The 11,107-nt window shown below is 38.2% G+C and overlaps 1 protein-coding gene across 1 annotated transcript in view; it reads left to right on the plus strand.

The window, feature by feature from the left end:
• The window catches only part of PGM2L1 (phosphoglucomutase 2-like 1), a 59,560-nt gene that overhangs the window by 25,338 nt on the left and 23,115 nt on the right, over positions 1 to 11,107 (plus strand). The window contains exons 3-5 of the mRNA XM_011942051.1: positions 263 to 369; positions 1,053 to 1,137; positions 3,666 to 3,749. Coding sequence (XP_011797441.1) covers positions 263 to 369; positions 1,053 to 1,137; positions 3,666 to 3,749 — 276 coding nt within the window. The remainder of the gene's footprint in view (positions 1 to 262; positions 370 to 1,052; positions 1,138 to 3,665; positions 3,750 to 11,107) is intronic.

The following is an 11,107-nucleotide window of genomic DNA, read 5'->3' on the forward strand; positions in this document are numbered from 1 at the left end:
TTTACTTATTGTATTGGATTTAGTGGTTACTAAATCGGTATTTCCATGGTATTAAATGTGTCTGAAAATCCAGGATATGTTTGTCATCTTACATTTCTGGATTGAACAGTATTGCTCCCACACTGGTAAGCATGGGCATAAAGGCAGAAGCCACTTCCCTAGCAGCCAGTCAGCTGCACAGCAAACATAAAAATAAGAGATTCTGAGTCATATGAAATGCAAGCCTCCATTAGGACTAATCTTTTGTGTTTATTTGCTTCAGGGGATGTACAAATACCTTGAGAGATGTTTCTCAGACTTCAAGCAGAGAGGCTTTGTGGTTGGGTATGACACTCGGGGTCAAGTAACTAGCAGCTGCAGCAGCCAGAGGTACAGAGTTAATTGTTTCAAAGATTAAGTTGAAATAGAATAAAACATATTAAAAAATCTTTTGTCCAGTAGTAGGATTTCCGAAACAGTAGACTATCAGATAGAAATGTGATCACATGCTAATATTTACTTTAGAGCTGAAATAGAAGAAAAAGTGTTTCAAAGAAAAGCTTTAGATTTACAGAAAGAAGTAAAAATTTAAAATATTTAGAGTTCATATTTAGAATGACATCATAGCTTATAACTTTAGTATTTTGGCAAAGGCACTAGGTAGTAGTAATTATGTAGCTTATATTCTCATTATATGCCTATTAGATTAGTTTTAGGGTGTTTTTTCGGGCTAATAATGCATATTGAGTTTATCAAAGTCTCATATCACTTTTTCCATTCTTTTTGCCTTTTATAAATTTTATTTCTTAGTAAAAGAGCCATCAAAAGATGAATGAGGGAAAAAGAGGAAATTGAAATATCAATTCTATTAGTTGTTAAACTCTTTTTTTTAAAAAAGTCTTATTTATTTAAAAATTTCTAATTAGGCATGAAGTTTAATCAGTTATTATAAGAATAGGCTATATTAGGCTACTATTTATTCAGACTAATTATAATATGAAACATCTATGTGGAAGGTTGGTTTTTAAAAAGTATGGTAGGCAAAGGACTAAATGAAATCTCCCTTTTTTTAGGCTTGCTAAACTCACTGCTGCAGTCTTGCTGGCCAAAGATGTTCCTGTGTACCTTTTTTCAAGATATGTTCCTACACCTTTTGTAGTAAGTGTGTTGTGTTGGTGATCATATAGCTTGCTGCTCTTGAAAATATTTCTTAAATCAACTAGGATTCAAATCTTTTTTGTGCATGTAGTTCTGTGTTGAGTGATATAAGGGACCAATGGAAGAAAAACAAATTTTGCTTTAAGTTTATTTTCATTCAACAGACATTTGTTCAACTTAGCTGAGAACTTGATCTATAAACGTTGACAAGTCTACAGTTATAGTGGAATATTTTAATATCTTCTTTCAGAAATTGATTCATTGGGCAGACAAAAATGATGAAGGATAGATTTGAATACATTGTTAGCTGACTTGATCTGGGTGTGTGTGTGTATGTGTGTAAAAATTCTCTATTGTGTGATGATAGGATTTACATTATTATTAAGCAGAATCACAGTCCCAGCAAATGCCAAAGAGCTGCTTATCAAGCCATATACCTGGACCCCAATGCAATAAAATCAGAAATAAAAAAGCCCATAAATCCTCCCCTGTTTGGAATTTTAAAAACACATTCATAAACTATTCATGGATTAAGGAAGATAACATAATGCAGATTAGAAATGACAGGCAGTCCTTGCTTTGCACAGAGTGTGGGGGCTATTAAGACAGTTGTAGAAGCCAAAACCATGCCAAGTGATCTTTTCTTTTTCTTCTCTTTTTTTTTTTTTTTTTGTTATACTTTAAGTTCTAGGGTACATGTGCACAACGTGTAGGTTTGTTACATATGTATACATGTGCCATGTTGGTTTATCACGGCACTATTCACAATACCAAAGACTTGGAACCAACCCAAATGTCCATCAATGATAGACTGGATTAAGAAAATGCCAAATGATCTTAATCATCAATGAGAAAAATTATGACTGTTCCATGACCTTTAACTTTTTTTTTTTTTTTTTTTTTACCACAACATTAAAAACACTCTTACTCTTGGGTAAAAATGTATAGGAAAAAGATAAAACTATGGTAAAACTAATGTTTATTTAGTACATTGTAATTTAAAACATTAAGAAACATTGATAACTAAAATACTTTATTTCTTTGTAAAAAGAACTTATCAGAAGGCTGGGGGTGATGGCTCATGCCTGTAATCCCAGCACTTTGGAAGGCCAAGGCAGGTGGATCACCTGAGGTCAGGAGTTTCAGACCAGCCTGACCAACACAGTGGAACACGATCTCTACTAAAAATACAAAAATTAGCCAGGCGTGGTGGCGCATGCCTGTAATCCCAGCTACTCAGGAGGCTGAGGCACGAGAATTGCTTGAACCTGAGAGGCAGAGGTTGCAGTGAGCTGAGATTGTGCCACTGAACTCCAGCCTGGACAACAGAGCAAGACTCCATCTCAATCAATCAATAAATAAAACTTATCAGGAGATAAACAGAGCTTGCTTCTTGTGATTATAATTTATTTATATTACAAGCAAGCATCTTGATCTGTGCCTTGGCAAATTGTTAATATACCTTTCTGAGTTTGGATACACGTCCAGCATCTTATCCTTTGTTAATTTCAATCTTGTGAAATATCTCAGGGAGTTCCTTTAATGTGAAGGTTTCTTTGTTGGTGTCACTTCTTCTGGGACATCTTCATCCTTCTCATCACAGCCTCGTTCCTCATTTAATCCATGTGTTCCCCTTCACTACACTTCCCTGGTAGTATGTCTAAAGTCTCTTGAATGGCAGCAGTGTCAGCATTCCCACTTATTTTTTCTATAACTTCATTTATGTTCAATTCAAATTTCCCTCTATTATTACTCCTTTTTGTTTATTTGCTGCACTTTCACCTTTGTTGGCTAATTCCTACTTTCCATTATCCATTTTTGTACACTGTCATATGGGTCTATTACTGGGAGAAAAGGAGGCAATAGAGCCACATGTTTTGCAGTTTGTGTGAGCGCTAAATAACAGATGCTCAGTGACCAATCACTGACACCCTTTTAAAGAGTGACATGATTGATCACTCATCATGATGTGGCTCTGTTATAAATGTAGGGATGTGTGGACTGAAGAGCTGGAAGCCAAGTGTGTACTTGATGCAGTTATGGTTAATATTACCATGGTAAATGAAATTTGAACATGTTGTTGGGAGACTGGAGCTATTTAACAAAAGCATAGTATCAGTAATTCATGTATAGGAACTGAGCAAAGCAAGAACTGCCTGTAGGTATTTAAAAGTGAGCAATAATGAAAATAATACATAGTAAAAGTTATGGGTTTTAACTAAAGCCCTGCTTAGAGGGAAATGTATAGCCTTAATGAATATATAAGGAAAAAAAAGATTTTAAAATAATGAGTTGGCTTTCGCTTAACATGTTTGTGCTAAAACAGAAGAAATCCAAAAAAGTAAAAGGAGGGAAATCTTATAATAAAGGTGTAAGGAAAAATCAAGTAAATAGAAAATAAAGAGGGTATTAACAAAAGCAATATCATACTATAATGCTTTTCCTGTCATTTAATCAAAGTTATTCTCATGTCAAATGTGTACATAGCTAGGAAGCAAAATGGAACTATGGTGTTATTTATTTTTCAGCCATATGCAGTTCAGAAGCTCAAAGCAGTTGCAGGTGTGATGATTACTGCCTCTCACAACCGCAAGGAAGACAATGGATACAAGGTAAACCTTGGACTCCTCACCTTTGTTTATCTTATATAGGTCATCTTTTTTATTCAAATAATATGTGCTGAGTATGTTTTCTATACTGGAGAGCAGAGCTGGACATTGGGAACAGGAAGTTAAAAACACTGAGGCTGGTCCTCAAAGAATGTGTATCCCTAATGGCATTTACTACTTCTCAATGTGTACAATTACAAAAATCTCTTCTTTAGTTCTTTTATTTCTAATTGTCCTTGATTTCTCTATCCCTTCCTAAATCCATCCTCTCTACCATTTCATAAAGTCGCATTGCAGCAAGAACTTGAAAAATAAGTGGGAGTTTTCAACAACAGAGCCAGAGGAATTGTACCTTATCCTCACTCTCCTCTCCCTCTGACTTTCTGCTGGAGCTCCTTGTTGGCCACAGGATTCCACTTGATGGGTCAGCCTCTGTGGCAGAAAGCAGAGTGGAGAAGGGTGAAAAGTGGCTCTGGAGGGGAAATAGAAGAATGTAGCACAGTATTGAACCACCATTTGGGGCTTCTGAGTGGGTGATAAGCCTGCGTTCCTATAGGTAGTTGGATATAAAGACTTGTAGCTCAGGGGAGAAATCTGGACTTAAGTTATAGAGTTTTGGGTCACCACACATGTTAGAACAAAATTAGCACTTGCTATGTTGGAGGAGCTAGAGAACAGAGGGGAGCAGCGGTATGACTGGAATGCAGTGAGCACAGGAAGGAAAGGAATGAAGAAACAAGCAGGAGGCAGATTATGCAGACTTATAAGCTCCAAGGCAAGGGGGTTGGGTTTTATCAAAAGAATAAAAAGCCACTGAAGAACTTTAAGCAGGAAAGTTTATGTTCTAAGGGATTATCTGTCTGCTTCGTGGAGGATGGATTGCAAGGAGAACAATGGAAGCAGGGAAGAGACCAGTTAGGATGCTTTGGTTCAGACAGAAGACAACAATGGTTTAGAATGGTGATTGGTAGAGGACATGGGCAGAGGTAAACATATTCAACCTCTATTTTAGACACAGCATCTGTAGAACCTGTTAGTAGATTAAATGTCAGGGAAAGGAATTCTTGGTTTTTGTTTGGGTGGGTGGTAATGTTAATTTACAGAGATAAGAGATTGAAGGAGGACCACTCTTAGGTGTATATGTTATGGGGTAATCAAGAACTCTGTTCTAGATACACTAATTTTGAGGTGCCTGTTAGAGGTGTCTGTTAGAGGGTTCTTGATTTCTCCACAGCATTTACACCTAAGAGTGGTCCTCCTTCAGTGCAGTGGTATGATCACTGTAGCCTCAAACTCCTGAACTCAGGGGGTTCTCCAGCCTCAGCCTCTCATGTAGCTGGGGCTACAGGCGTATACCACTTGACTGCCTTTTTTTTTCTTCCTCCCTCTCTCCCTCCCTTCCTTCTCTTTCTCTTTTTTTATTTATTTAATTTTATTTTTTAAGACAAGGTCTTGCTCTGTCACCAAGGCTGGAGTGCAGTGGCACAATCACAGCTCACTGCAGCCTCAACCTTCCAAGTTCAAGCAATCCTCCTGCCTCAGCCTCCTAACCACAGGCATGAGTCACCATACCCAGCTAATTTTTTATATCTAGTAGAGACAGGGTCTTGCTATGTTGCCCAGGCTGTGGGTCTAGTTTCTTTATGATGAATTATCTTATTTATTTGACCCTTCTCACCCCCATCCCCTAAATATAAGTTCGTAGGTAGAGAGACTTAGTCTGCCTTGATATTCATTGCTATTGAACATATTTGGCACATAGTGGACCCTCAAATATTTTTTCTCCTTAATATGTAAGCACAAGGTTAAAAAGTTAAACAGTAAAAAGTATCTGTCCCATCTCTGTCCCCTAGTACTCTTTCTCAGAAGCAAATACTGTTTCCAGTTTTCATTTCTGTTTAGGGATAGTCCACACATACATAAATATATATGTGTTTGTCACTTCCCCGTCTTTTTCCCCATAAATGGTAGGGTACTATATAATAGTGTTCTGTGCCTTGCTGATTTCACACAACAATATGTCTTACAGACTGCCTTTTTCTTTCTCCCTCTCCCTTCCCCTCTTCTCGTTCTATGTGTATGTATGTGTATATATGTATATACATGTATATATACACACATATAGATGTACATATATATACATACAGGTGTATATATAGTCAATATGTATATTTTAACCTGTGCTTGTATATTAAGGAAAAAATATATATGTATGTGTGTGTGTTTGTATATGTATATATTTGTATATGTGACATTGTATTTTTTGGAGAGCCTGGGAGAGGAGAGGGCTCCTCTGTGAGAGAGTGCAGTGAACTGTGATCACACCACTGCACTCCAGCCTGGGCTACAGAGTGAAACTCTGTTTCAAAAAAGAACAAAAAAAAAGATGAATGTAGAAGAATGTTTATTGTGGCACTGTTTATACATAGCAGAAGATCAGAAGCAAATGAAATGTTCATCAATAGAGGATTGATTACATAAATTATGATTCATCTATATAGATTTTTAAAGATGAATGAAGCAGATATACATATGTATGAATGGCATGAATATATACATATACGAATGATATGAATATATATATGCATGAATGTATATGCTTTATTCATAAAATTAATTTCATCTATGCATTTTTTAATGTGACTACTAGAAATTTTTAAATTTTATATGTGGCTTGCATTTGTGGTGCACATACTTCTTTTGGGCACTGCTGATCTATATGATAGATTTTTAGAGGTGAAACTTTGGAGTTTTTGTGTTTTTGTGTTTGTTTTTTGAGATGGAGACTCGCTTTGTCACCCAAGCTGGAGTGCAGTGGCACAATCTCGGCTCACTGCAACCTTCACCTCCGAGGTTCAAGCTATTCTCCTGCCTCAGCCTCCTGGGTAGCTGGTACTACAGGCGTGCACCACCACACCTAGCTAATTTTTGTATTTTTAGTAGAGACAGGATTTTGTCATGTTGGCCAGGCTGGTCTTGAACCCCTGGCCTCAAGTGATCCTCCTGCCCCCACCTCCCAGAATGCTGTGAGCCACTGTGCCTGGCCTAGAGGTGAAACTTTTGGATCAAAGGGAATATGCAAAGAAAGTTTGGCATTCCCTATTCAAGGTAGTCGTGCCATTTAATAACCTCATCAACAATATATGAGGGCCTTTATCCTTTATCTTCCATGATTTTATCATCAAAGCTTTTAATCTTTGCCAATCAGATGGGTGGAAATGTTATTTTTAATCTGTACCTGTCTTATGAGTGAGATTGACTGTCTTTTCATGTATTTATAAGATATTTGTGTTTTCCTTTCTGAGAAGTCTGTTAAAGGATTTTTTTTAAACAAACTTTATTTTGTAGAGCTGTTTTAGATTCACAGCAAAATTCAGCAGAGGGTTCAGAGATTTCCCATGTACCCACTTGTCCCCACATATGCATTAACAACATCCCCCACCAGAGTGGTACATTTGATGAGCCTACATTGACATGTCAGTATCACCCAAAGCCCATAGTTTATGTTAGGGTTCATTCTTCATTTGTACATTCTTTGGGTTTTGACAAATGAATAATGACACACGTATCCACCATTATAGTTTCATACAGAGTATTTCCATTGCCTCCAGAATTCTCCGTGTTGTGCCTGTTCATCCATTTCTCCTCTTTAACCCCTGGCAAACACTGATCTTTTTACTGTCCCCACAGTTTTGCCTTTTCCAGAGTGTCATATTGTTGGAATATACAATATATAGCCTTTTTAGATTGGCTTCTTTCACACAGTAATTCCCTCCATGTCTTTTCATGGCTGGATAGCTCATTTCTTTTTTAGCACAGAAGAAGAATATTCCATTGTCTGGATGTACCACAGTTTATTTCCCCATTCACCTACTGAAGAACATCATAGATTCTTCCAAGTTTTGGCAATTATGAATAAAGCTGCTATAAACATTTGTGTGCACATTTTTGTATGGACATAAGTCTTCATTCCTTTGAGTAAATACCAAGGAGTGTGAGTGCTGAATCATATGACAAGAGTATGTTTAGTTTTGTAAGAAACTGCCAAACTGTCTCTAAAGTGGCTATTTAAATCCCCACCAGCAATGAATGAGAGCTTCTGTTGCTCCACATCCTTGCCAGCATTTGCTATTGTCAGTGTTCTGGATTTTGGCCATTCTAATAGGTGTGCAGTAGTATCTCATTGTTGTTTTAATTTCCATTTTTCTGATGACATACGATGTGAAACATGTTTTCATATGCTTCTTTGCCATCTGTGTATTCTTTCTGGTGAAGTATCTGTTTTGCTTTCTTATTGTTGAGTTTTAAGAATTCTTTATATATTTTGGATAACAGTCCTTTTTCAGATATATCTTTCGCAAATATTTCTCCCGGTCCGGCTTGTCTTTTTATTCACTTGGCAGTGCCTTTTGCAGAGCAGAAAATTTTATTTTCATTTTAAATCCAGCTTATCAATTCTTTCTTTCATGGATCATACCTTTGGTGGTGTACCTAAAAATTTATTGCCAGCTGGGCACCGTGGTTCACGCCTGTAATCACAGCACTTTGGGAGGCCAAGGCGGGTGGATCACCTGAGGTCAGGAGTTTGAGACCAGCCTGGTTAACATGGTGAAACCCCGTCTCTACTAAAAATACAAAAAAAAAAAAAATTAGCTGGGCATGGTGGCAGGTACCTGTAATCCCAGCTACTCGGGAGGCTGAGGCAGCAGAATCGCTTGAACCTGGGAGGCAGAGGTTGCAGTGAGCCAAGACTGTGCCATTGCACTCCAGCCTGGGCAACAAGAGTGAAACTCCATCTGAAAAAAAAAATAGTTATTGCCAAACCCAAGATCCTCTAGACTTCCTCTCATCATATCTTCTAGGAGTTTTATAGTTTTGCATCTGTTAATCTATTTGCTCATTATTCTTTTGCTGTTTCTTATTGATTTATGGGAACTCTTTCTATGTAAAAAGCAGCTCTTGGCCATCTGTTTTGCAGACATTTCCTCCCAGTCCTCTTGACTTTATTTATGTTATTTTTCCATGCATGATATTATGGTATTTTTCCCATTTGAAAGCAAAGTTATTTTGGCATTTTTATTGGTATCATATTTTATTTATATATTAATTTAGAGAGCTTCGATATTTTAATAATTGAGTTTCCCTATTCAAGAATAGGGTGTGTCTTTCTATTCTTTCAAGACTTCTTTTAGATTCTTTAGTAGCATTTTAAACTTTTTTTTAAGATAATTAAATCATTTATTGATTACATATGATAGTGGATGAAACACAAGCTTCATTCCCATTTATATTTTATCTGGTAACATTATTCATTTTAGATATATTGCACAGAATGTGTCAACAATCATTTTTATAACCAGTAATTCCATGATTTTGCTTGGGTAATCCCTTTTAATGGTGAAGTTCAGGTCACAACAGTAACTGTAAGTTCAACTACACCAAGGTTTCTGAAGACAATGATTTCTCTACCCAAGCAAGTTGTATATAAACTCCAAATAGAACCTGACATCACTCTGAAGGAATTCTAACTTCACACCATTGGGGAAATTTACCAAGATGGCTTCAGAGTAGACTAACTTTACACAGCACATTAAAAAAAAGAGAGACACATTTATTCAGCATCATGATCAGACTATTACATTTAGCAATCAACAGCATGGGTGCAAAAAAAAAAATCCGTATTAAAACTCTTTGTTGGAATGCTTTGCACTTTCCACAGAACAGGAACTAAAATAACTTGTTATACAATTTGTCACAAATACAGTCCTCAAGTTTTTTGCCCCTACGCATGAGTATTTGTCTGAAACATGTCTTCTTTGTCAGAGTTAGGCCCTGCCACCACTGTGCTTGGCTGAGTTCACAGATCTGTTGTAACCTGTAGCTTCCCTGTCACTTCTCTGGTTCTCCTCTCATGCTAAGCTTTGTTTCCTGGCAGTAATTAAAATCTTCTGCCACTGCCAAGCTACTGTTGCTACTGGAACCACCATAGCCACCTTGGTTTCCTAATTAGTAAAGTATTGGCCTCCACCACCATAGGGGCCAGGGCTTCTGTCTCCAAAGTTTCCTCCCTTCGTGGGTCCAATTTTTTTTTTTTTTTTTGAGATGGAATCTCGCTCTGTTGCCCAGGCTAGAGTGTAGTGGTGCGAGTTCAGCTCACTGCAACTCCGCCTCCCGGGTTCAAGCAATTCTCCTGCCTCAGCCTCCCGAGTAGCTGGGACTATAGGCGCCTGCCACCGCGCCCGGCTAATTTTTGTATTTTTAGTAGAGATGGGGTTTTGTCATGTTGGCCAGGCTGCCCTCGAACTCCTGACCTCAGGTGATCCACCCACCTTAGCCTCCCAAAGTGCTGAGATTACAGGCATGAGCCACCACGCCTGGCCGGGTCCAAAATTTGAAGACTGATTGTTGTAATTGTCAAAGTCCATTGTAACTTCCACCACCTCCAAAATTGCTTCCATCATTACCAAATCCGTTATAGCCATCCCCACTGCCACCATATCCACCACTGCCATGGCTGCCACCAAAGCCACCAAAACCATTGAAGTTTCCTCCACAACCAAAGTTGTCCTTCCCACTGAAACCACCTCCACGACCACCACCAAAGTTTCGAGAGCCACTTCGACCTCTTTGGCTGGATGAAGCACTAGCCATCTCTTGCTTTGACAGGGCTTTCCTAACTTCACAGTTGTGGCCATTCACAGTATAGTATTTCTGAATGACAAATCTTATCAATGGAGTCATGGTCATCAAAGGTTACAAAGACAAGCCCCTTTTCTTGCCACTGCCTCGGTCAGTCATGATTACAGTTGCTTCATTTTTTTCCCATACTGTTCAAAATAATCTCTTAGGTGATGTTCTTCAGTGTCTTCTTTAATGCTGCCAACAAATGTCTTTTTCACAGTTAAGTGGGCACCTGGTCTTTGAGAATTTTCTCTTGAGACAGCTCTCTTTGGTTCCACAACTCTTCCATCCACCTTGTGTGGCCTTGCATTCATGGCTGCATCCACCTTCTCCACAGTGGCATATGTGACAAAACAAAGCACTTGGTATTAGGGTCTCTCATTACCACGCAGTCCGTGAGCATTCTCCATTGCTCAAATGGCTCCTCAGGCTCTCATCGGTTATTTCAAAACTCAACTCTCCAAGGAAGAGCTTCCTCGGCTGTTCAGGCTTTTTAGGAGACTCTGACTTAGATATGATGGCAGGGAAGAGAGACTTTAATGATGCTTCCTCAGCAGCGTCCACAGGCAGAAAGGAGTAAGCTGACCTAAACGTTTTTTTAAACTAGATTTTTCAGATTTTTTTTTTTTTTTTTTTTTGAGACGGAGTCTTGCTCTGTCACCCAGGCTGGAGTGCAGTGG

The sequence above is a fragment of the Colobus angolensis genome, unplaced genomic scaffold (assembly GCF_000951035.1).
Source record: "Colobus angolensis palliatus isolate OR3802 unplaced genomic scaffold, Cang.pa_1.0 Scaffold205, whole genome shotgun sequence".
NCBI lineage: Eukaryota > Metazoa > Chordata > Mammalia > Primates > Cercopithecidae > Colobus > Colobus angolensis.